General features: G+C 56.6%; 2 protein-coding genes across 7 annotated transcripts in view; both read left to right on the top strand.

Moving 5' to 3' along the window:
* Positions 1-17,400, top strand: part of MTMR14 (myotubularin related protein 14) — a 32,358-nt gene extending 14,958 nt beyond the window's left edge. Inside the window, exons 14-19 of one of the 2 annotated variants that reach the window (XM_065074679.1) lie at positions 972-1,042; positions 1,646-1,695; positions 1,891-2,029; positions 5,260-5,436; positions 13,283-13,438; positions 17,038-17,400. In XM_065074679.1, coding sequence (XP_064930751.1) covers positions 972-1,042; positions 1,646-1,695; positions 1,891-2,029; positions 5,260-5,436; positions 13,283-13,438; positions 17,038-17,215 — 771 coding nt within the window. In that variant the 3' untranslated portion in view covers positions 17,216-17,400. The remainder of the gene's footprint in view (positions 1-971; positions 1,043-1,645; positions 1,696-1,890; positions 2,030-5,259; positions 5,437-13,282; positions 13,439-17,037) is intronic. The other variant, XM_065074680.1, reaches the window with a different exon arrangement.
* A 134-nt stretch (positions 17,401-17,534) lies between these two features.
* On the top strand, positions 17,535-24,776 carry CPNE9 (copine family member 9). 5 transcript variants are annotated; one of them, XM_065074684.1, is made up of 20 exons: positions 17,535-18,025; positions 19,540-19,580; positions 19,665-19,711; positions 19,996-20,099; positions 20,289-20,328; positions 20,949-21,025; positions 21,237-21,300; positions 21,416-21,519; positions 21,599-21,703; positions 22,060-22,101; positions 22,211-22,286; positions 22,359-22,412; positions 22,528-22,589; positions 22,840-22,886; positions 22,963-23,144; positions 23,293-23,420; positions 23,540-23,642; positions 23,720-23,777; positions 23,927-24,000; positions 24,110-24,776. In XM_065074684.1, the coding sequence occupies exons 1-20, from the start codon at positions 17,949-17,951 to the stop codon at positions 24,260-24,262; spliced, it is 1,638 nt and encodes a 545-aa protein (XP_064930756.1). In that variant the 5' UTR covers positions 17,535-17,948; the 3' UTR covers positions 24,263-24,776. The 5 variants fall into 5 exon arrangements, with proteins under 5 accessions (XP_064930756.1, XP_064930755.1, XP_064930759.1 ...); XM_065074683.1 differs by having other exon boundaries at positions 22,211-22,412; XM_065074687.1 differs by lacking the exons at positions 17,535-18,025; positions 19,540-19,580; positions 20,289-20,328 and adding an exon at positions 20,329-20,495 and having other exon boundaries at positions 19,662-19,711.
* The last annotated feature ends 7 nt before the right edge of the window (positions 24,777-24,783 follow it).

Genomic DNA, 24,783 nt, shown 5'->3' with positions numbered 1-24,783 from the left:
CAAGCCCGTGGTGAAAGGGTAGACTTGCTCTTCAGCTCAGCTTGGGAGCTTGAAAATAAAGCTGTTTAGCCTTGTGTGCTTGTCCCAAGTGCCAGCCCTCCTGCCTGGGCACTGCAGCTGCATGTGGCTGGCATGTCATCGCGGGCTTGTGGGGCAGCTGGTGCTGGGTCCGGTGTATCTGTGGGTGCACAGATGGGTCTGGGAGGCAGTTAAAATTGGAGGAACTGATCCTCTTCAAATCTTTCATTTTTCTTTTTTACAGCAAAAAAATGATTCTCTTACTACAGTTGCAGTACTCTGCAATATTGCTTTTGGATAGAGATCAAGAGGTGGGGAGTCTGTCTAACCCTCTTGCTTATCCCTACTCCTCAGACTCTCACCTCGCCTGCCACTGAACAGCAGAGCCAGGACCCCAGCCCATTTCCCACCTTTTGGGGGTCCAGGACCCCTGTATCAATATAATTCCTCAGCTCTGTGTAGATGTGGGGGTGCCAGTGGCATAACGGGCTGAATGCTGCAGGGCACGAGCTCAGGACCGCAGATGCTGCAGGTACCACATGCTTCCAGATGTGCTACAGCTGTGGTGCTGAGGTGGAACATGCAGCTCTAACCTGCCAGTCCTGCTGGTTTTGTGGCTTACCTGGGTGTACTCCGCTGCAGGCCATTTCTTTTCCACTCTGCACTCATGGCATAAGTACCTGCCGTGTGCCTGTGGCATGTGTGCAAGGCGTTGATAAGCAGACTTGTTGTACACGTTCCTTGCTGGGCCTCCCCGTGGCAGGGAGCAGAGGGCTGGTCTGACGTGTAAGAGAAGGCCCAGGACGGGATGGTGGCAGCCCATGGCATGTTGGAGGCTGGTAGCTGCAGATTCCTCGCTATCTCCTTCCTGCCAGCACGTCCCCACCAAGATAAGAGGCTGCATGGAGCCTCGGGTTCATTCCTGAACCGCTCTTCTCTCTCCCTTTGCTCAGATTTTCTTTTTCTGCTTCAATTTTCTGAAGCACATCACCTCTGAGGAGTTCTCTGCTGTGAAGTCGCAGAGGTAAGGAGCCTGTGCCTGCTGCTGCATGGGCTGCAGAGCCAGGGAGCTTGTTAGTGCTGTTCCTTTGGGGAGATGGAAGCCCTGGCGTCCTGGCCCAGTTTTCTTTAATTTATTCTGCACTCTGAAGGCTGCAAAATGGGGCCGAGGCTTGTGAGGTGCCACGTTGTGCTCTGAAAAACTGTCCAGGCTGAAATGTGCTTTCTGCTTAATGACTGTCCGTGGCTGCTTTAGCACAGACGGACCCAGAAGCTGCACAGCAAGATCCGTCAGGCGCTGCTGAGGGGAGCGGGGTGGCTGGTTTTTAACAGACAGTGAAACATTAACCCCTTTCTATTTCAGGAGGGGTAGAAGGAAACAAAGCCCAGTCTGCAGGCTCTGAATAAGCACGTGGCTGCCCACAGCCTGTTGCCACGCTCCCAAAACACTGGGTGTATAGGCTGGGACTGTAAGGAGAGTCAGAGACAGCACACCAGCCCCATCCCCTCTGCCCTGCACGGTTAACCCCACATTGTTCTGATCTGTGTGCGCCGCAGAGATGTGGCTGTGCCAGCCTCCACGCAGCTCTGAAGTGTGGCTGAGGTAACTTTGTCTTTCCTTCCCCAGAAGGAAGAGTTTGCCACCTGGCTTCACCCTGGAAGAGATCTGCATGCTCAGTGAGTGCTGCTGCCGAGTGTTGGCACCCCTGGGTGCTGGGGATGGTTGATTGCGTGGGCGTCTTGGGTTCCCAACGTCAAGGTGACCACAAATGGGTGTGCGGCCCCAGCGCAACGGGAAGTGTTCTACTTAATGGGAGAGAAAGTGTGCGAGACCAAGCTGGTCTTCAGGTTGCTCTGTTTTCTTTTCTCTAGAGCAGAGAGACCGAGGCAGCACCACGAGTCTGAGCAGTGACTTTTCCCTGGGGATGGAAAGTTCTCCTGGAGCAGCCGGGAGCTTCACCTATGAAGCAGTGGAGCTGATGCCGGCAGGAGCGCAGGCTCAGGCAGCATGGTGAGGAGATTACCACTCGGTGGGCTGCAGAACAAAAGGGGCAGGCTCTGAGGACAGTAGAAAAAGATACCTCTGAAGTCCCTCACCTTCCAGGTCTGCTCACTGTGCCGCAGGTTCCTTATGGTGGAGGGAGGAATTTGGCTGTCAGAGGCTTTTCTTAGGCTAAGTAACCTCCACACCAAGAATCACAGAGCACCTGGTGTTAGTGACCATGTCAGGCTTCTGCGGCGACGCTCCTGAAGTTTGTCCCCTGATGACAGTAAAGCAGCTTTGTTTCATTTTCACCATCCTCACTGCTAAACTTCATCCAGAAAGGATTTCATTACTTTTAAAAGATGATTCCAAACTACCAGAAAAATTGCGTTTGGCAGCAGCCTCCCTGGGAAAAAGTAGAGACAGAGTTTAGCTGCCCTAAAATGAACCTTTAATCAGTTTATGGAAGAGATTGTACAGGGGAGTGTCTGCAGTTAGCAGAAGGTGGGCTGGGTGGCTGAGAATCCCCTCTAAACTTCAGCCCCTCTAACAGCACAAGGGGTGTCAGCTGAGAGCTGGTTGCTGCTTAGGGACACTTCTGGGGGAAAAGATTCAATTCTCAGTGCTCCCTATTGACAGAGGGTGACAAAGGACTCAGCTGGGGACGTAGGTGGCTGTCAGGAAGCGGGGACTGGGAGGGTGTCTGGTGACTCTGCTGCTCTGGGACCGGCGTCATGCTTTGCTTGTGGAGTTTCTGGTGCTGTTTGGGGATTTCAGAACCTTTCTGTGGGGCTGCCCCTCTTAGTTTAATTTTTGTCTCCTCTCCCTCAGCACATGTGAAGATGCTATTTTATATTGCAATTATTTTAAATTAAATCTGGGTTGTGCTGGAGGCTGTTGGAAGTCCTCAGGGACTCAGCCTGCAGCCATGCTGGTGGCAGAAGCCTTTCTAAAGCACATTGTGATTCAATTTATAGAATGCTGAAGAGGGAAAGAGAGACTCTTCCTGCAGAACCACAAAATGAAGATGGAGAGCCCCAAACTGTGTTTGCCAAGTGAGCAGTGCAGAGTCCTCTTTAGTGCACAGAGCCTGCCTATCCACAGCAAAGTGACTGCAGCAAGTAGAGAAAAACTTTCCACTTTGCCTGGCTGCAGGGTAGTAAAATAGAAGTATTTACATTGCTCTGAGTGCTCAGGACATACTGACTGGGTCCTGCAGCACAGAACCTACGTGCGATTTTCACAAGCTGTGGAGTGGTCGAGCACACTGGAAGAGATCTGCTGCACTTGTGTGTGTCAGGGCTCGATTTTTGTGACATGTTTTCCAACTCTGGTTTGCTTTCGCTCCTGTTGGAGACAGCAGGCTGCACTGGGGTGAGCTGCTGCTGCCACAGTGATGGTTCTGGCCCACGCCATGGCTGTGAGCCTGGGGAAGGGAAAGCTGTGAGCTTTGCTGTGAGTGCTTAGCAAGGGAATGGGGCATGGGTGTCTTGCCACAGGCTGTTGTGGCTGTGTAGTCTGGAGAACAGGTGGGGCTTGCTACAACAAGTCCAGTTCTGGGCTCCCCAACTTAAGAAGGACAAGGAATTACTGGAGAGAGTCCAGCAGAGAGCTACAAAGATGATGAGAGGCCTGGACCATCTTTGTTATGAGGAGAGACTGAGAGAGCTGAGGCTGTTTAGCCTGGAGAAAAGAAGCTGAGAGGGGATGTGATCAATGTTCATAAATATCTCCAGGGTGGGTGTCAAGAGGATGGACCAGACTCTGTTCAGTGGTGCCCAACGACAGGATCAGGGGCAATGGGCACAGACTGAAACACAGGAGGTTCCGTCTGAATATGAGGAGAAACTTCTTTACTTTGAGGTGCCAGAGCACTGGACCAGGCTGCCCAGAGCAGCTGTGGAATCTCCTTCTCTGGAGACATTCAAACCCACCTGTATGTGATCCCGTGTGATCTGCTCTGGTGACCCTGCGTTAGCAGGTGGGTTGGACTGGGTGATCTCCAGAGGTCCCTTCAACCCCAGCCAGTCTGTGAGTCTTTGAAGTATAGAGATCGCCAGTGAGCTGGGCTGTGCTTAGTGTGAGAGGGAGAGGAGAGGATGTGCTTCACTGTGTTGTCCTGAAAACTGGTGGCCTCGAGGTCTCCTCACAACAAATATGGGCATTTGTTTTATAACTGCACAAGCCTGTGCTTGAAGATGCTGGCAGATCTGATAGCATGAGATGAATAACGCCTGAGAACGGCTGTGGTGTGATGTTTGAGGGTGGGTACACTTCAAGAAGTGAAGAGAGGATATTGTGCTTCCCACTGCACAATGAGCCTGTCTTTAGCTGCACTTGCTGACAGTGCTCGCCATCTCAGTCAAAGCTGAGGTGCCCTCCTAGATTACAGGAAAAACAGCATCTTTTCTCCTTAAGTTTATTTGCTTTAGTCTTTTCCTTTTTACTTGTGACCATAGGGATGTCTTTGTCTAATTCCCTGTGGCTTTGGAAAGGGAAAAATTCTTGAGACTCTTCTAGAAAAAAGGAAGTGATGTAAGAAAGAAACTGTCCTGAATGTGAAGCAGCAGTAATGTGAATTAATCCCAAATACTTGTGCCTGTTTGGCATGTGGCTGGATGGTACTGTGAGCTAAGGCCTGATGCAGTAATGGACGGTGAATCGTGCCCGATTCTGGATGTGTGGGCGAGAAAAGAGACATCACAGCAGTCAGGGAGAGGGCTGAAATGCACCTACATCTGGAGTAATTGTCAGCTCTGAGCACACGGTCAGAACTGTGGTCAGTGGTGTCTGAATGGAATTGCTAAAAGGGAAAATAACACCAGTGGTGTGTCCCTTTCACCCTCTTCTGTGTGCACACATGCCCACCTGGGCTGAGCACTGCAGCTGGTACACTTTGTAGAGCTTAGAGCAGATTGAAATGGTCTTTCCCTGCTGGGAGGCCCCTTGCTTGAGGCATTTTGTACAGCCAGACTAAACAAAGCGGTCGCTGTATGTGTGTGGGCTGATGCATTCTCCTGTCTGATTTCTAGGTCACGTGAATGGGGATCTATAAAAGAACGGGCTAAGATGCGTTGAGCTCAGCGTACCCCCATCACTGAACGGTTACTCATGGCTCCTTGGGTGGGAGGAGGGCAGGTTCACTGGGAACAAGAGCTTGTAGCTGCTGGGTTAAAATCCACCCTGTTGTGGAAGGGCTTCCTAGTTGCAGTATGCAGGGAGAGCCAGCTTTCTCACCCAAATCCTCCATCCTGCAGGAGGAAGAGCTGCGCATCGTCACCGCAAGCCATGCTCTGGAGCAGGGCACAGCAATCTGAAGACAGGCTGCCTTCTGCAGGGGTGGTTGAAGTCAAGTCCTCCAGCTCCTCTTCATCCACCCATTCTGATAACTTCCTGAGGATGGGAAGCAGCCCACTAGAAGTGCCCGGGTCCAGGTGAGATGGGACAGAGCAGAGCATTTATCAGTAAAATGACTGTGTGGTATGGAGAGTGCAGGGCTGCACTTGTGTGGCTCTGAGAACCCTGGAGCCCATGGGTTTGTATCTGCAAATGGGCCTCAGGAGGCCTGTTCCTGTCTAGTCTGATGTGAAATACTGGCCATTAAACACACAAACTCCCACCTCAGACCTTTCAGATGAGTGAGGAGCCGTGCCAGTAACAGCAAGGTGTTTGTTCTGCCTGTGCTCAGCGCATGCCTCAACTCCACGAGCTCTGGCCTCTCTGCATCTTGCGTGCTTGGAGCTCACATCCCTTTATCTGTCGAGTGCATCCGCAGGGGTTGGAAATGGCTCTGTTGTGTGAGGCAGGAAACCTTTCAAACCAGCCAGACTTCACTCTGCATCCATCCTGTCCCCCTTTCCACCTACTGATCCTTCCTGACACTGCAGGGTGGAAAAAAACTCTGGATGCTGGTAGCAAACAGAGGGAGAATCTGCTGGATTTTGCCCGGAAGGTTGTGTGTTCCCACTGGGCAACCGGGGAATGGGGACCCTGGACCTGAGCCTAATCTTTGTGCTGTGACAAAGGATATTCTGGCACCCTCGTGGAGTCTGGTGCTGCGGTAGGGCAAGGCAGAGCAGCGAGGAAGGCTGCGGAAGAAAGAACAGAGCCTGTGGAGCAAACACCATGTGTTTAGGCCGACAGGGGATAAAGAGGCTCTGAGATAAGAGGTTGCTGTTAACAGCATTAAACACTTGTGTAGTCTCTGCAGGTTTTCAGATGAGTCTTTTTTTCTGGTGGTTCCCTTCAGAAGTAGCCACCATCCAAATTTTAGCACTCTCTCATCACATGGAAAATAAAAGGACGAACAAGTAAAGCACTGAAAATTTGTAAGACTTTCTTACTAAGTTTCTTGATTGCAGAGAAAAATCACTGCCTGTTTTCATAAACGATGCTAACTGTTCTCCCTGGGGAAAGAGATCAATAGAATGTTTTTGAGTTGTTGCTGGGGCCCACCTCTGCATTCTCTGCAAGATGAAACAAGTCTCCTAAGAAGAGAAGAAAATAGAGAAAGCAGCTTGTCTTGGGGGCCGCTTTTGTTCACGGTGGTAATGCCACAATTCCTGTGTGTGGTCTCATGCCGTTCCCAAGACTTGACAGGCTGCTCAGCGCTGGGCTGGTAGCGAGCTGGCAGCTCTGCTGGGGAAGAAGCTGTTTTTAACCCTCCAGCCAGACTCTGCAAGAGTGAAGAGGAGAAACAGAGAAGGCAGGAGAGCACCACAGGAAGGGGCTGAGCACACAGTCCTTGGGATTTCCATTCCAGGGGCTCAGAGTTGGTAAAACCAGCAATTGTCTTTCCTTTGGCTGTGTCTGAGTGAGTTTAGTTGTCTTGGGTGATTAGTGCCCGTTGGTGTCAGGACTCGAGGCAGCAGGCAAGAGTGGTGGGGCAATCTTGTTCCTTCCGGGCCAGAGTCCCTGAGGATGCACTTCTCAATGCCCAATAAATATCCCTGAGGAGATGCAGTATTCTGTCATCGTAAGAGGTAAACTTCCTGTGAATTCCACTGTAAACATTTTTCTGACCTTTATAATGGCTTGTACCACAGCAAGAAGCCTTTATGACCCTTCAACACAGCAAGGTTGCACCAGTCCACTCCCAGTCCTTTGTGAACAAGGCAGTGTGAAGGGCTGGGCTAGAAAAAAAAGTATATGATGGGAAAATTGGGGATAAAAGGGCGGCAAACCCCTTTCATGGTCTGAAACAAAGGGAACAGGAGAAGAGAATCAGTTGTGAAGCCAGAGTGGTGGAATCAGCTGCACATGAAGATGGTTGATCTGCTGCACTCGAGCTGGGTGCAGACTGTACACCTGGATGCTCCCCATCTTGGAGGTCACCCGTGTTTGCCCTGTTCTTCCATGTGCGTGCTGGAGGAAATAAGCCCAGAGACCCTGAAGGGAGTGGGTGGAATTATCAAAGCTACGGCTGAACTGAGCTTCTCTTTCAAATCACGTTTTCTGGCGCGTTTGAGCTCCTTTGCCTCCTCATCCATTGCCAGATCTGTCGGGATGTGCCCTGCCTGCCTTCATGGGGTGACATTGCTCGCAGCTCTGCTAGTCAAGGACTTGAGCAATGTGTTGCCTCACACGGCTTCTGCTTTTTGAGGCCGGAACATGGTATGTTTTCTCCAGAGAGAGAGGGGTTTTGTCACTCCACTTGGCTTTGGTCTCCCTGCTTGAACTATGTTAGTCTGAATTTGCCTGGTGAGCTCCACACAGGTAATGGATATCACGGTACATTCAGCCACCGTTTTCCATCCTGAAGGAAGGGTCCCATTTTGGGTGGAGGACTGTATCTGTGATGGAAGGAAGAGGTGTACTCTGTCCCTTCACTCCCTGAAAAATGGTGCGACTAGGGTGGAAAGGCTGGAGCACAGAGACTGATCAGGGTGCCAGAAATACCATTATCTCTGCAGTGCTGCTGGCAGGTTAACACCTGAGGCTCTTAAGATGAAGAAACTACTGTAGTTGACTTCCTAATCCCCTGGTCGTGCGACCATAGCAACAAAACACTTAACCACTGCAGCAGCAGTTGGGGAAAAATGGTTGCTTGTGAAATGCCAGCAGGAACCCTTCAGGTAGTTCATGTAAACAGCCCAGTCTGTGTGCTGGCAGGCAGGGAGCTGCGGAGGGAATGGGAAGGTAAGCTGGCAGAGAGAGATGAGCATGGCCTGGGAGGGAACGGGGGTGTCCTGAAGGAAGGGGAGATGTTGATGCCAAGTCAGCTGGTGGGAGAAGAGCCCCGCTCCTGGCTGGGCTGTGTCAGCCGTCTGCTGCTGCCATGGCCTCACCAGCCCATCTGCTGCGTCCTGCCCTGATCCAGAGGTCCTGGGTACCTGTAAATCCCGGGACCGTTCTTGTTAGGCAAAGTAGTACAAAGACAAATTCCTAGCAGACTTTCTAGTTTATCGCAATGTGATGAAGATTACATCTGCTGGGGGCAAACGTGTATGAAGATGCTGCATAGAGTAGGACAAGGTGCTTCTTGTTCTACAGAGAGCTCTGAGTACAGCAGACAGTGCATGGAACAGAACTCCCTGTGTGTGAGTGGGTAGCAGCTTCCACACCACGTCTTGTGTTTGCATTTGACGCTAATAGTCTCAGCATCCCATGACGCTGCAGAAAAACCCTGTATCTGTGTCAGGGATTTAGTGTGGGTGCACATAGCGCTAATGTGGATTAGCAGCTGGATAATCTTTGGTTGAATGTGCTTTTGCTAAGTCAATTAAACAAAACCCAAAGTACTGTGATCTGAAGAGTCGGGATCTGCAGGAGTTAAGCCCTGGAGGATGCACTTTGGTCAGCAGCCACAGAGAACTCCTGCACTTAAAGGGCTGCAGAGGTTTCAGCGGTGGGTCTGGAAGGAGCACAGTGAGCAGAGAGGGACGGAGAAGCTGCTGCTTTGGGTGTTTTGTTGATCTTGATGAGCCTACACGCACAGCGCGTGTCTTGCCCCTTACAGCCACCTGGCTTGGAAACCATATCGGCAATGTGACAACTTGGGATAGTGACCACAGCAGGAGAGTCACAGGAATGTTTTGTGGAATTACTGCACAACTGTGCCACAAAACGGGCTTGCAGGCTCAGACACGAGGTGCAGCCAGAAAAGGTCGTGCTCGCAGAGGCTGTCACGGCACTGACACAGCCTGCAGATCGCTGCCCAGGACCCAGCCAGGGCTCGTGGCGCAGCTCTTTGCCACCTTCTCCTTGCCAGCATCTCCCACGCAAAGGTGGGAAGGGCTGCCCTGTACTGCAGGTTGCACAGTCTGTCTGTGTGTACGGTACATACCTAACGCTTCCATCTGAGGCACAGAGCATATGCTGGCACATGAGCTGCTTCTAAAATATCCCAGGTGTGCAGAAGCACAGCAGGTGAGCGGGGGCAGCGCAGGGCAGGATGAGAGCCGGTCTGTTGGCACTTGGCACTCCTCTCGGTTACGTATTAAGAAAAGGAAGGATCTCTGGCTGTTGCTCTGTCTCCGGTATTGGCTTTTCTCTGGTAGGCGAGTGTCCATGTGCTCTGAAATACTCTGTATTGTGCAGCATGTTGCATGAGAAGCACTGACCTAATTAAAAGGAACTGTTCCAGGCTGGGAGTTGCCATTTTATGGCCTGCTAGAGGTCCTTCCTTGTGTGAAGGAACAGCTTGCAGCTCATCTCTGTTTTGCCAATCTAATTTTGTTATTCTTGCACTTTTGAGGGAGTTTCTTCCCACTCGTGGACCTGAAGAGGTGGGTGTGTGAAGCTCACTTTCCTTCTCTTTCTGTCTGCCGTTAGATGTCTGTGGCAGAGACAGGGACTTGAAGACTTGCTGTACCTCATCTCCCCAAACCACATGAGCTTTGCTGTCATCGTCCAGCTGCTTCCTCAGACCCTCCACGCTGCCCTCGCAGCCAGTCAGCCCCTGGCATGGCTGTCATGTTGCAAACGTGTTGTTCTTACAGATCTGGGGACCGGTCTTGGTGTCCAGACAGCTCCAACTTGCTCTGGAGCCCTCACCGAAGCCCATTTTGAACCTCTGCAGCAAGACTTTACAAGGAGCCTTCAGGAGTAGTAATAACAGGAAGAATTTCACCTCTAGCGTTGACTGGATTGCACTGGGATAGTCACCCCGGAGATCTGGTCTTGGTCTCAAGCCAAGCTCGGCTTTTAAGCAGCTCTGCTGCCCTTGCAGTGCAAACACAAGATTTCCTGTGCTGTGCCTTCCCCACTTGTCTTGCCCAGCCTTGGCCCCTGCTGTCTCTCGAGGCTGTTCGAGATTCTTTGTGGTTGTGACACTTCCTCAGGAGCCTCCCTTTAGAAGGTGTTGGGAGGGTCTGCCACAGAGCCGCAGTTCTGCTGGCTGTGCTCAGTTATTTCCTCCATGAGAGAGAGATGACCTGGAGTCATTGCAGAGTCAATCAGTTTATTCAGCTAATTGACAAGTCTTTATTCTGCTGCCTGGAGGTGAGACACAGAATTGGCTGCCTTGAACTCCGAGGCTCTTGTGCTATTAGACGAGATGTAACTTGACTAATGCCAAGCTGCAGTCTGATGGGAAATGTGGAGCAGCATGTGGCATTTCAGCACTGGTGGACTCAGTCAAGCAATCTCTGTGGTCTGTGCTTTGGGATCATGTTCCCTGTTGTTGCAGGTGGATTAAAGACGAGAGACAGGGAGCCTGGGAGCACGTGGCCCTTTTTCTCAGGGCCGTCACAGAGCCATGTGCACCTGCCCTTCTCTGCCACGTGGCCAGTGCTGGGAAGGAATTCACCTGTTTGTGTGGTTTCAGCATTGCCAGCTTTGTATGGCTGCTTGACAAGGTCAGAGACCCCAGGATGGGTTATAAAGCCACTGAGCCAGGCTTACTGGAAGTACACGGTGCTGTCCAAGAGCCTGCCCAATAAAGGATTCAAGAGATTACTTGATTCACCTCCAAGAAGTGGTGTAAGATCAGTCTAATCTTCGGTGACAGCCATGGAAGGTGACCAGCAGCTGGAAGCTGAGGCCATACACCCACCACAGCAAACATTTTTTTAATTCACTTTCTTTAGCACAGACTCATCTCATTTGGTTGGGGATGGTGGGCAGAGGGACGTTTTTTACTGTCCCTGGTGCCTTGGATCATGTCTTGTTCCTTCATTTGCCACATGGACACTCTCCCGGGGGACTCCTGATGCTGTGCTCTCCCTTTGCGAGAGCTGCAGAGCTCTGCTCAGTTCTCTTCACCTGGAGATCCTGCCATAGCCCAAGCCTTCCTCTGCCACCCAAACTTAGCCTTTCCAAAACCTTGGTTGCTGCCTGGCCCCAAATCTGTCTTCTGTTCAGGAGCTCATTACTTTTTCTGGCAGCAATGATGTCCCTGTCTCCTTTCCCTCTGCCAAAGCGCTCTATAGACCTCTTCCCTGCTTTAGCTCAAATTCTTGTCAGTGTGTGTGACAGTCCTGTTTTCCCTGGCCGTGCCGTGCTCTCAGGAAGGTGACACCCTCCTCTTCCCTCTGTCCTGCTGCAGTGTTCCTCTGTGCTTCTCCCTGGCTTCCTGCGCGGTTCCCGCGGTGCTTCCAGCATGGCGCTGTGCTCTGCGCCCAAATGCTCTGCCTGCTCTCCTTCCTCCCAACGGCTTCCTCGGCTTTACCTTCCAAAGGCAGGGAGAGGCGTAGATGTCACTGAGCAGCTGCTCCCTTTATGAATTCCTTGCATCCCAGGGAAGGTTTATCCCTGTCTTATCTCTAAAAGGTCTTTCTAAGAGTATATGCTGCAGCTCGGCTTTCGGTGCCATGCCCTCCTGACTGCAGTGCTGCGTGCTCTAGGAAAAACACCTTTTGCAAGAAGAGGTTCTCCCAATACTTCACGCTTGCAGCACCTCTCTGGACCTCACTCTTCTTCAAGCAGCCAGAGAACAAGAGCTGCACACAGCAGGTGAAGCTCTGCTCCTCTCGTGTTCTGCTGTGATGTGTCTCCAGAGCCTGAACTCTTCCCGACAGTGGTTTTACCCCAGACTGCAGCTGCGGGAGCGTCAGCACTGCGATGGGAGCTGACGTGCAAGGAGCTCTGTGTCACCTCCTTCTCCGCTTGTGCAGCCAGCTCAGGACCACATTTCAGACTTCTCCAACTTGGCCGTATTGATCAGGCTAGTTAAATGGCAGGCGTGGGATTAGATCGAGATTACAAATAGGTTTCCCGCTGTGCATCTCCCCACACCCTCGCCTGCCATTCTTGCCGAGGTCCTTGCCGTGGGAGATCCTGTCTTCCTGGCTGTTCTCCTGGTCTCTTGGGGAGCAGCTGCAGTGCGCCACTGCTATTCTTAGCTGTGAAGACAGCGTGCGAGTACCTGGCCCAGCAGAGCTGGAGCTGGTGCTCTGCTATCCACCCAGCAGATCTCAGATAAATTATCCACAAGATCTTGGTGGTGTGTAATTGAATTGAGTAGCTCTGCCACAGGCTGTGCTTCCAGCTATGTACACTCCGCCGTGCAGCGGGGCGCAGTAATTACTTGTTCCCTGGAAGCTGAGAGCTCTGGGTTTGTCTCAAGTGATTGTGTCCTCTTCTCTGAGATTTTGGAGGGACTCCTCAGATTCGCTTATGAGATTTCGTGCTTCCTCCTTCCCTGATGGAAGGAACAATAATCAAACAATTATCGTCCCTCAGCTGTTTTGCCAGTCTTAAAGATGTTTTGCCACCTGGCTCCTGGCGCAGTCCTTTCTTCTAACATAGGAACAAAAGGATCTTCAGGTGCTGGGGAGTGGGTGCCCTGGGGACGTCTTGAGCAGTGCCTGGCTCTATTTGGGTCTGGTGTTAACGCCTCAGGAGTGATCTGCCAGACCAAGGATCTCTAAGTCTTCCCCAGCACTAATCAGGCTACAAACTTGATTGTCATTCAGGCCTTGCTGCTGCCCTGCAATGTGCTAACAGCTACAGCAAGCAACAAGGGGATGCCCCTCGTACAGCACAGCACCCGCACCTGGGAAGGATTCAGGGCAGGACGTGCTGTTGCGTCTCGCTAACAGGTTTCACAGTTCTGCATGGCCATCTGCTTCTTGCTGGCTCGGTCCTGCCCAGCTCCCGGTGCACTCCTGCTGCTTTGTCGGCCGCAGCCAGCTTGGCTCTGCCCTGGCTTTCAAAGGAAAAGTTTGGCCTGGGGCCCAGCTGGAGCCGCATGCTGCACCCTGCTCCCAGGAGTGTCCAAGCTGCCAGTGCAGGCGCTGCTGGCGCTCAGCCCGACGGGTCCCTGGCAGCGGCGTCGGTGAAAGGCGTGTGGCTGAATGACATGACTGATCGCGACGTCTCCCTCTCTCTCTGCCCCAGATCGGCGGACCATTCTCTGCCCGGATCTTCCGTTTCCACAGACTTTGGCAGCTGGCAGATGGTGACAGGGTGCGGCAGTATTCGGGAGCAGGCAATCCTGAGCGCGGACGCCTCTCTCCCGTGCAGCCTCCCGGATGAGTTCCCTAGCACTTGCCTGTAAGTTTATCAAACGCAGGATCTCTCTCTGGGTCTCCTGGCTGGCTCCGAGTGTCAGAACTTTATCACCCTGGCATTCTCAAAGAAGCCTGGGAGCCCTTAAAAAGCTGTCCTGTCTTCCTTGCCTTGATGCTTTCCATCCACAAATTGAGTCACTGAGCACTCTTTGCTTATGCTGAACTCAGAAACAAACAAACAAACAAGCAAACAACATTTTCTCTGCCTAATGACGGGGAGGCACTCCGCTTTCTGTAGGAAGAAGAGGCTTTTCTCTCTTCCCTGAAGATGCTGAATTTGGGCATAATTGAGTGCATTTGAGGATGCATTTGTGTCAGGACAGGACTGGTAACCCAGATTTCCTTGCTTTTGGATCTTGCTTGTCTCCATCTCCCTGCTGGGTTCAGACTCTTGCTGCAGTAAGAGAGGGGCTTTCCTTCTGTCACCCCAATTTTTATGTGACCGTGCACAGCATCATTTGTAGGTGCTGCGTCTGGCCAGTGCAGATCAGCAGAGACCCTGCGTCTCACCATGTAAAATGTCCAGGAGGCAAATGTTCCTCCCCGAATAGAAAGCCACCTCCGTGGAAGCTAGAAAGACAGGAGATGCACTTTAATTGCTGTTAGAAGAGAACCTTGGTTTGTGCCTTTAGGCTGCAAACTCTCAATCAAGAAACTGAAATGAAAATGAACAGAAATGAATGAAAACTTAAATGAAAAGTCTTAGGAGCAGCTGAGGGAACTGGGGTTGTTCAGCCTGGAGAAAAGAAGGCTGAGGGGAGAACTTATCGCTGTCTACAACTGCCTGAAAGGAGGTTGGAGCATGGAGGGGGTTGGTCTCTTCTCCTAAGTAGCAAGTGATAGGATGAGAGGAAATGGCCTCAAGTTGTGCCAGGGAAGGTTTAGATTGGATATTAGGAACATTTTTTTCACAGAAGGAGCTGTCAGGCATTGGAACAGGCTGCACAGGGCAGTGGTGGAGTCACCATCCCTGGAGGGCTTTAAAAGGCGTTTAGATGAGGTTTTCAGGGACATGGGGTAGTGCCAGGGGTGGGTTATGGTTGAACTGGATGATCTTGTGGGTCTCTTCCAAGCAAATTGATTCAGTGATTCTATGAAATGCAGATCAGGGGCTGCTGCTCACTGGCTATGCTGGAGCTGCACTGCCAAACACTTGCTGTCCTTTACTGGGATCTGAGGATGTGCTTTCGAGGCAGAGGGCAAGCAGCGTGAAAGCCAACATCTCCTGTGAGACAGGCTTAGCTGGCCCAGCTCTCCTTCTCCTGTGGCTGAGTGCTGTGCTGCTGAGCAGAGCAGCCGCTCCCAAGGCATGATTAAGCTGCAAGCCCTATGAGTTGGCAGATCGAAGAATTGCAAGGGATGTCAGACATGGCCTGGCTGGGATTTGCTCTCCTTCTTTGACAAGGACACGCTGTGCTGCTCCTGCAGTTGTCTGGAGATCGCTGAAGGAGCAGAAGGGACTGAAGGGTGAGTGGCTGAAGTACCAACTGCTTTACTCTGCCCTGAACCTGGCTGTACTTGGTGGCTGCTGATTGCCAGTGAGTTGTTGCTGTCCTCTTGGAGTTGGATTTAAGATCAAAATAGGGCATTGAGGAGGGAAATGTGAATTACAGTTGAGCTCTGAAGCACTGGATCTGCCTGTCTGAGACCGCAGGCTTGTGCTGTTTGGAGTCGGGCTGCTTGGGACAGCCAGGTTCAAAGGGAAGGGAGCAGCAGTGGTGCTTCTCCCAGGTTCTGTCTGGAACGGATTAAAAGTTCCCAAAGATGTTGTGTTGAGCTTGACCTGGTGCCTCCACTTTCTCTCTGCTCTGCATCAGCTCCGTCGCTTAGGAGCCCATTGTGGTTTTATCCCAGTTTTTTTCGCAGCCCAGCACAGTATGAATTTTTGGAAAATTAAATTCCATTTAAGTTCCCACTTTACATCTCAACTGGCAGCAGCTCGATGAAGGTTCGCTTGTCACAGCCTACTTCCTTGCGCTTGTGTGGGGCTTGTCGGGGCTTTCTTAGAGCTGGGGCTTTGACAGCCTCCTCTCATCCTGCACCCCGAGCTGCAGACGGGCGGGCAGGCTGTAGGAAGTGTAGCAGGGCAGAGCGCTGTGGATTTGGCGAGGAAGCACGACCTGCCTCCCTGGTTGAGCTGCTCAGAGTGGAATGGTGCAGCCACTTGGTATTGGGCAGTGGCGGCTGCTTGACCCTGCACCTTGGAGTGTCTCGCTCCATGAGAGAATATAAATACAAATTCTACCCTGTAAAGGGGTGCGAGAGCCAGAAGACACGAGACCTCTCTGCTGCACGCCTTCGCTTACCTCTGCCTGTGACATTTCAGATCACTGTACTCAGGTGCAACTAAGTCCTGCTTTCATGTAGCTTATTTTTGATGCTTATGAGTTCCACATCCTCATTAGGTTGCCAAAAAACATCTCTTTAATGTGTTTAGATATGTTGCCTTTTTTCCTTTGCCCTCTGGCTTCTCTTTATTATCAGACACTGTAAACAGCGGCCCGGTTGGCTGCCTCGGCATCGCTTGCTGTTTATAGGCCTCCCACCATATCCTCTTGCTGCTGTTTCCGGACCGAAGCTGTTGGCTGTGGGTGGTTAACGCTTCCATTCAAATGAGCTGTGCCAATTTATAGCCAGCCCAGGCACTGGAGAGATTAAAGAGAATTTTTTATGGGGAAGGTTTGCGCTGTGCCCTTGGAGTGACCTTTGAGGAATGTCTTATTCTCTCGGCGAACGACCGGCACATCGCAGAGGCACTGCAGCAAGGACCGCTTGAGGCCAGAGCGCTTGGAACAGCTGCCTCTGAACCCTGGGCTTGTTTCCCCCTGTTCCCTTGGCTGAAATGTTGCCTTCCCCTCCTCTCTCTTCCCCTCGCCCCCAACCAGGTGTGTGGATCAGCTGGAGAGGAGAGCAGGTCCCGGGGGAAGCCATGCCCTACTCTGCAGACAGCCCTCCTGCTTGCAGAGAGCAGCCGTGCAGGGAGCAGAAGTAAAACGCCACTCAGCTCTCTTCTTTCCACAGCTGGAGCGCTCCTTGGGGTTTTTGTCACCTTGCCTGCCCCCTCCCATGCTCTCCGTCCCCAGAGCTGCCTGTGCTGGCTCAGGTGCAAGACGCTGGGGCAGTGGAAGTGAGGGGCAGTCACAAATTGGTTGGAAGTGACTGTCTGGGCACAGCACATGTGGACAGGCTCCGTCTGGGAAGGCCGTGCGGGGAGGGAGATGGCACAGGGGCTGACGCCAGGCAGCACCTGCTGGGCAAAACCAGCATTTTTCTGTGTGAACCGTGGCCTTGTAAGCAGTGTGGTGGTGGGAGAAACCAGGGCAGTTTGGTGAAGGAGAAGACCCAGAGGAAAGCAGGAGAACTGGGGTGGTGAGAGGTTCCAGGGCAGGGCGTTGGGAGGCAGTGGCACCAGTTCCTGAAGCCGGAGCTGGCCCTGCCTTGGCCACTGGAGCCAGCTGAGCACCATGGCCCTGTGAGCAGAGCCCCAGCTGTCCTGCCACCCTCCTGCCCCACATCAGGAGCGAGAGCTGGGGCTGGGGGAGGGATGGCTGCAGTCGCTGACCTCCCCCTTCTCTCTCCTAGGCTGGTGTCGGCGAGTGACCGTGAGTCCCGGCTGGAAGAAGTGCGTTCCGCCTTTCTGGCCAGCTACAGCCGGACCATCGGCCTGAAAGCTGTGTCCCCCAGCCCCTCAGGGGCCATCGGTGGCCTCTTCGAGCAGTTTGTGCGGGGTGTGGGACTGAGAGGCAGCAGCACGCTCTGAGCACGGCGTTCCCTGATCACCGGCTGGAGAACTGGGGCTGGCAGGTCCCCCTGGCCGAGCCAGGACCCCCCTTCCCGGTGTGGGCACCTCTGGCACCCAGCACCCACCCCCGGCCCCTCGTGCCTGGGGCTGGGGGAGCGCGGGGCGCTCCAGCGCATCTCTGCAGTAAAGACACCCGAGCTGTCCCCTCTCCTGCCTCTGTCCGGGCTGCGGGGGGGCGGGCGGCCTCTGTCCGGGCTGCGGGGGGGCGGGCGGCCGTGCGGAGGAGCCGGGCGGCGGGAACCGCTCCGCCGGGGGCGCCGCTCGCTATAAATAGCCCGGCCCACGCTCCGGGAGCGGCGGCACCGAAATAGCACCGAGAAGGGACCGGGAGCCGGAGGAAGCTCCCGGCGGGGCGGGAGTTGGGGCTGAGTCTCTGCTGCGCTGGGGCGCGGAGCTGAGCCCGCACCCCTGGACGGGAGGTCCCGGTGGGGCTCAGCGGTACCGGGAAGCGGGGCTGAGTCCCCGCCGGCTTGGGACGTGGTCCCGGGGCTGAGCCCCCGCCTCTTGTGCCGGTCCCCGGAGCCGAGCCGTCGCGGGTCAGGCCGGTGCCAAGCCCCTCGGTGCCCGGGGCGGCGCTGCCGTTGGGGCCGGGGCCGCCGTGCCCGTTCCCGTGCCCGCCCCCGGGCGCGCCCGCCTCGGCAGCGCGGGAGGAGGCGGCGCGGAGCGGAGCAGCGGCGGCGCCCGGGCAGGGATGGCGTCTCCGGGAGCGCTGGAACCGGCGGCCGGCAGCGTGCCGGGAACCAAGGTGGAGCTCACCGTGTCCTGCCGGTGAGCCGGGAGCGGGGCGGGGGAGCGGGCGGGGACCAGTGCTGGGACACGAGTGGGTGCGAAACGCGCGGGGATGCGCCGCGGGGTGCCCGTGTCCCACAGCCACTCGCTGCCCGCCCGTTAGCCCCGGGAAGGGCGGGTGGGCTGCGGGTCCCCCTCGCTGCCCGGCCACCGCTCTGTGCCATGGCGGGTGCGCAGCGCCCCTCTGCCCGGCTGCCACCCGTGGGGAGCGGTCCCGTCCCCTCCGCGGAGTCCCAGAGGATGCCGGCACCGGGCACGGCTCCGCGGCGCTGCTGCTCGGAGGAACCCGCCGCCCTTCGCGGGGCTGGGGTGCGGGACGGCCCCGCTCGGGGTGCTGCTGGCTGCAGACAGGCCGCCCGGCTCTGTGAGCCCCGTGGGGAGGCAGCAGAGCCGGCAGTGGGGGCAGCGTGGGGCCCGTGGCGGGACGGGGGCTGCGGGAGGGGTGCTGCTCGGTGCCCCCGGCTCCTGCCAGGGGCTGCGGGGCAAATGTCGGCTGCTGAGACGGTCTGTCGTGGCTAAATATAGCCTGGCAGAGGCACCGCTGTCCTCGCTGCCTGCAGCCGGGGGGTCCTCTCCGCAGGGACCGGCAGCAGCATCCCCCATGCTGGGGGGTCAGGAAAGGCCTGCGGCCAGTTCCCCAAAGTCCCCTGCCCACCTGGACAGCTCTAGCATGTCCCCAGGCCCTGCAAAGTTCAGTCTGGGCTGGGGGCTGCCATGCCTCCTCCCTGCGGCTGAGCCCCTGCTCTCCCTGCCAGCCCCTCTTGGCAGCAGGCAGGGGAGCTGTGGGGCTGTGGGGCCTGGTATCTCCAGGCAGGGGCTGGGGTTGGCTTCTGAAGACGGCCCAGAGCAGGGTCAGGCTTTGGCTTGTGGCTGCCCAAGAGCTCAGCCCCGTCCAGGGCTGCTGGGGGGGGGCCCTGGCTGTCTATCTGCTGTGGCCCCATCCCTGTGTGCTGGGGCCAGGGGAGCTGGCTGAGCCCCACAGCCCTTGGCTGCGCCCCAGCCCACCCTGTGTGGCCACCCCAGGGATGAGGGAAGGATCCCGGCAGAGCTGGTCACAGCCCCCAGCACTTCCCGGTGTCACAGCATGCAAAGGATGAGGATCAGTCGCTCTCCCCGCCAGCTACCCAGCCCCTGCTCTGTCTCCTTTCTTCTCACTTCTGGACCCCACCATTAGCCACACTTCTGCTGCCAGGGTGCAGCGGGCACTCAGCCGGTGCCGGCAGCATGGAGGAAGGTTTCATCCTCTAAATGGGTTCCCTGTCATGTTCAGTCACTGTCAGCACTGGAGATGCTACTGCCTGCTTGCCCCATTGTCCCCCCAAACCCCGCAATGGGAGCCAGCGTGTCCCCCTGAGGTGCTGGGGCTCTCAGCCCTGGGTGCTGGCACAGCCATGATGCCGTCCTGTGATCGGGGGGGGAGGAGGACATGGTGACCCTTTGCTGGGCTGGGTGGGTGGCACACAGGGTGGCTCATGCCTTGCTTCATCCCCCAGGAACCTGCTGGACATGGACACCTTCTCCAAGTCTGACCCAGGTGGGTGGTGGGGCTGGGCAGGGGGCACAGCGTGGCACGGGCATGGCACGGCATGGCAGCCCAGCTCTGCTCCTCTCTCTGCAGTGGTTGTCCTCTTCGTGCAAGGCTCAGGGAGCAGCGAGTGGAAGGAGGTGAGCTCAGCCCCTCTTGCTGGGTCCCTGGGGCTGCTTCCAGCCCTGTGCTGGGGGAGCTGCTGCCTCCAGCTCCACTGCTCCTGGCTAATCCCTGGCTGAGTTAAACAGGCCCATATGGCCACTGGTGTCCACGCTAATGATCCCTCCACGTCCACACTAATGATGTGGTCCCTCCGGCAGTGCTAATCCCCCGCTAGGATTAGCACCAGGGCAGCTGTGACAGGGAGGGGTCCTGGGGAGGTGGGCAGGGTGGGGGGCTGCCCTCACTCCTCTCTCCACAGTTTGGGCGCACTGAGGTGATCGACAACACCCTGAACCCCGACTTTGTCCGCAAGTTTGTCCTCGACTACTACTTTGAGGAGAAGCAAAACCTCCGGTTTGACGTGTGAGTGGGGCAGCTGGGGAGGGGTGGAGCAAAGCACTAGGTCAGCAACAAATAACAATAATAAGTAGGGATAATAAATAACAAGATAAATAAGGATACAGTAGCAAAAGCACAGATGGGTGGGGAAGTAGGGCTGTGTGCCAGGGCACCCCCATGCACTGGCTCAGGGCTCTGCTCTCCCACCACCAGCTACAACGTGGACTCCAAGAGCTGCTCCATTTTAAAGCAGGTGAGCGCAGCCCGGGCTGGGGGGACGCATGGTGACACCCCAGCATGACGCCACGGTGGGGTGCCTCGAGGCTGTGCCCCATGCGGGTGCTGTCGGGGGGGACAGATGCCCCTTGAGGGGCTCTAACCCACTCTCCATCTCTCCGTGCCCCGTGGGGACTGCAGAAGGTAGGTGCTCACCACACTCCAGCCCCTGCTCTGCCCTGGGAACTCAGACCTCGTGGGGATGCCTGCTGGGGTGGGATGAGGCCAGGACACTGCACAGGGGTGGCTTTTGGGGTGCAGGATGGCTGTGAGGTGGCCCAAAGGCTGCAGGATGGGTTCAGGACACATGGGGTGTCCTGAACAGGGAACAGGGTGGGTCTAGGGCTGTGGAATGATGCAAAGGGCACAGGGTGGGTGCAGAGCACATGGAAAGGGCACCTGGGAGGGGCCTGGATGGGTCCCAGGCTGGGAGGTGGCTCTTGGGACACAGGGTTGGTTCAGGGCACATGGAGTGGCCCTAGGGCAGGGTGGCTGCAGGTCTCACAGGCGCGCTGGGAGGGCAAGAGGTGGGTCTGGGTGGTGGGGTGGCTGAGGCAGGAGCCCCCGGGGTCTCACAGCGCTGTGCTTGGGGCACAGGACTTCCTGGGGCAGGCGTTTGTGGCACTGGGGGAGGTGATCGGGTCCCAGCGGGGCCGCCTGGAGAGAGCCCTCACGTGAGTCCTGCCCCATAGCGGGGTGAGGGGGGGTCCTGCACCGTGTCCCCAGCCACCCGCCCCAGCTGGGACCCCTCCTTGCATGTCCCCTGCTGGTGACACCAGCCACACTGCCGACCACCAGCCCTGTGGCATAAGCCCCAACTCCAAATCCCCCTCCTGCCTCTGTCCCGTCTTTGTCCCTGTGCTGACCAGGCACCTCTGGTCCCAGGGGGGTCCCGGGGAAGCGGTGTGGGACCATCCTGCTGTTGGCCGAGGAGCTGAGCAACTGCCGGGTGAGTGCTCGTGTCCCAGCAGCAGCAAGGTGGGGGCTGCGTGCCCCCCCCCGTGCAGGCAGCTGCTGGGGATGGGGGTAAGGAGGTGGCCAGTGGTGACAGTCCCCATCCCCAGGACATCGTCACGATGCAACTCTGTGCCAACAAGCTGGACAAGAAGGACTTCTTCGGAAAATCCGACCCCTTCCTCGTCTTCTATCGCAGCAATGAGGATGGCACGTGAGTGCCAGGCCTGGCGGGGCGGGCAGGGTGCCGGTGTTACCGTACGGCACAACCCGACCCTGCTCTGTCAACACAGCTTCACCATCTGCCATAAGACAGAGGTGGTGAAGAACACGCTCAACCCGGTGTGGCAGCCCTTCACCATCCCCGTGCGCGCCCTCTGCAATGGCGACTATGACAGGTACGGGGACAGGGATGGGGACAGGGGCAGCCATGGGGCCAAAGCAGGGTATGAGCACCTTTTTTGCAGGTTTGGCCCCACAACGACAGGCAGCTCAGAATTGGGTCCTTATTGTTTTTTTATTTTCTCTTTTGCAACCCAAATTACATAAAGGCATCCCCCTCCTTTCCAGGGCCTTCACCATGACCCAAATTTACCGCTTCCCTCTCAGCAGAGCCGTGGGCCAGGCTGGCAAGGCAGCTCTGCTGGCAGGCAGGGTGCTCGCTGCCAGGGTGCCGCGGGGCTGGGTGTCCCCAGACTGGGGGTGCTGTGCCAGCTGGGCTGGCTGCTCACCCTCCTCCTGCCTTTACTTTCAGGACGGTGAAGATTGACGTGTACGACTGGGACCGGGACGGGAGGTGAGGCTGTGCCCCTGGGGTGGCGGGGGCCATCAGGGTGCCACTGCTGCTTCCCAGGGTGCCCCTCACCTGGGTGTCTGGCCGTGCCAACCCTGTGTTCTTCCCGCAGCCACGATTTCATTGGGGAGTTCGCCACCAGCTACCGGGAGCTCTCCCGAGCGCAGAGCCAGTTCACAGTGTATGAGGTAGGGTGGGGGAGCCAGGCCGAGGGGCCGGGGACATTCCACACCAGGGCCAACCCAGCCCTGCGCCCACAGGTGCTGAATCCCAGGAAGAAATGCAAGAAGAAGAAATACGTGAACTCCGGCACTGTGAGTGGGGCTGGGGCGCTCCTGGGGCTCCTGCCGGTGGAGAGCTGGGTCTGACCCCCCATTGTGCCTGTCAAGGAGGAGGGGGTCTGGATCTGACCCACCCCTGTGCCCGCAGGTGACACTACTCTCCTTCTCCGTTGAGTCCGAGTTCACCTTTGTTGACTACATTCGGGGCGGGTGAGTGGGGGCCGGGTGCCCCCTGGCTCCCTGAGACCCCCCCATGGGTGAGGGTCTTGCGGTCAGGACAGCAGTGACAGTGCAGGTGCAGCCTGGGGGTGACAAGGGGGTGGTGGAGCTGGGGAAGGGGGCAGGATGGCAGGCCTGGGCTGTGGGGTGGTGGCTGTGGAATGGGGGGGCCGAGGTGATGGGTCCTGGGGGGGACACACCACGCCATGGGGCTGGCAGCCTCCCTTGCTCTCTCCTTAAGGACGCAGCTGAATTTCACTGTTGCCATTGACTTCACGGCCTCCAATGGTGAGTGTGGCTGGCGTCAGGGGGGGTCCCTGTTACCACAGCTGTGGGACAGGTGCCAACGGGCGCTGTGCCACAGGGATGCCATCGCAGCCCACCTCACTGCACTACGCGAGCCCCTACCAGCTGAGCGCCTATGCCCTGGCGCTGAAGGCGGTGGGGGAGGTCATCCAGGACTACGACAGTGACAAGCTCTTCCCCGCCTATGGCTTTGGTGCCAAACTCCCACCTGACGGCAAGATCTCCCACCAGTTCCCCCTGGTGCGCTCTGGGGTTGGGGGGGGAGCACTGTGGTGGGGGTGCCCACGGCAGCTTGGCAGGGTGGGGAAGCAGCCGCCCCGGCATCCTGTAGACAAGGGGGGACACTGGGAGCTGTAGTCACCCTTCAAGTGCCCATTGCACCCTCCAGAACAACAACGTGGACAACCCCAGCTGCGCCGGCATCGAGGGTGTGCTGGAGTCCTACCTCCAGAGCCTGCGCACTGTCCAGCTCTACGGTCCCACCAACTTTGCCCCCGTCATCAACCAGGTGGCTGGGTGAGTGCCAAGGCAGCCTGTCCCCTTTGCTGTCCACAAATGCCACCAGTCTCATAGCAGGGCCAGCTGCCCCACACCGGTGGGACTGCTGGAGGGAGCCCTATCCCCTTGCTCCACAGGGTGGCTGCCCAGGTGACTGATGGCTCACAGTACCACGTCCTCCTCATCATCACCGACGGCGTCATCTCTGACATGCTGCAGACCAAGGAAGCCATCGTCACCGTGAGCGCACCCTCATTGCTCTGAGCTCACCCCACGCCAGGTGATGCCCTCACTGTCACTCTGCTTCTGCCCCACAGGCTTCTGCCTTGCCCATGTCCATCATCATTGTGGGAGTAGGTCCGGCTGAGTTCGAGGGTGAGTTGGGCCCTGGGAACACAGGGGATGGGGGATGGAAACACTGACTCTTCCTCTGGGATGCCTCTGGCCTCTTGGAGGAAGGGACGGTGTATCTGTCCCCGATGGCCACCCCACTGATGCTTGGTGATACCGGCTGTCACCCCCAGCCATGGAGGAGCTGGATGGTGATGAGGTACGGGTGTCCTCCCGGGGACGCTACGCTGAGAGGGACATTGTACAGGTAACACTGGTACTGAGCCCAGTCCCACCACGAGCAAGAGATGCTCTTGCTGACCCCAAGTAGCCGCAGTTTTGTTTCCAACGGAGCTGCAAACTTATTTCCCTCAAAGTTTGTGCCATTTCGGGATTACGTGGACGATTCGGGAAACCAGGTGCTGAGCATGGCCCGCCTGGCCAAGGATGTGCTGGCTGAGATCCCCGAGCAGCTCCTCTCCTACATGAAGACCCGGGACATCAAGCCTCGCCGAGCAGATCCCCAGTAGCTCCTCTGTGGGGGCGAGCACATGTCACCCTTCTCCTGCCAGGCCTCGGCCGTGGACATGTGTCCCTGCAAGGGCAGTACGGGGCTGCTGCAGCCGCTGAGCGTGGCTGGGACCCTCCTGGCAGCAAAACCTCGGGCTGGACATCCCCAGCTGCCCGGCGGGCACAGCGGGGCTGGCCCAGGCGGTCCCGGGCACAGGCTGTTGGGGGACGCGGTGTGTCCCCGCTCGGGTCCCGTCCCCGGGGGGGCGGCTGGGGCTGGGTGAGCACCGGGGATCCCGGCTCTTTGAGGCAGGAGACATCACCCCGCTCCTGCGTGCGCCCGCAGCTCAGCCGAGCGCTGGTGCCCCGGTGCTGCGGTGCCCCGGTGCTGCCCTGCCTGTCCCCTGCCTGTTCCCCAGTGTCCCCTGCCTGTCCCCCCGCCTTCAGCAGGGCCCTGGCCCCACAGCCGGGGGGTGCCGCGGCTCGGCGAGTCTGTATCGCGTTACCAACTGTAAATAAACCGCTCGGACCGGATCCGCTG

This window comes from Columba livia, chromosome 10, assembly GCF_036013475.1.
Source record: "Columba livia isolate bColLiv1 breed racing homer chromosome 10, bColLiv1.pat.W.v2, whole genome shotgun sequence".
Lineage (NCBI taxonomy): Eukaryota > Metazoa > Chordata > Aves > Columbiformes > Columbidae > Columba > Columba livia.
Note: the sequence above shows the minus strand (reverse complement) of the source record. Positions and strands in the feature narration are given on the sequence as shown.

What these genes read in the sequence shown, in the direction of transcription:
- CPNE9 (XM_065074683.1), top strand. Translation starts at nt 17,949, where the DNA reads ATGGCGTCTCCGGGAGCGCTGGAACCGGCGGCCGGCAGCGTGCCGGGA. An exon ending in TGACTTCACGGCCTCCAATG is followed by an intron (nt 22,887 to 22,962) that starts GTGAGTGTGGCT and finishes GCTGTGCCACAG; the next exon opens with GGATGCCATCGCAGCCCACC. An exon ending in TCTCCCACCAGTTCCCCCTG is followed by an intron (nt 23,145 to 23,292) that starts GTGCGCTCTGGG and finishes TGCACCCTCCAG; the next exon opens with AACAACAACGTGGACAACCC.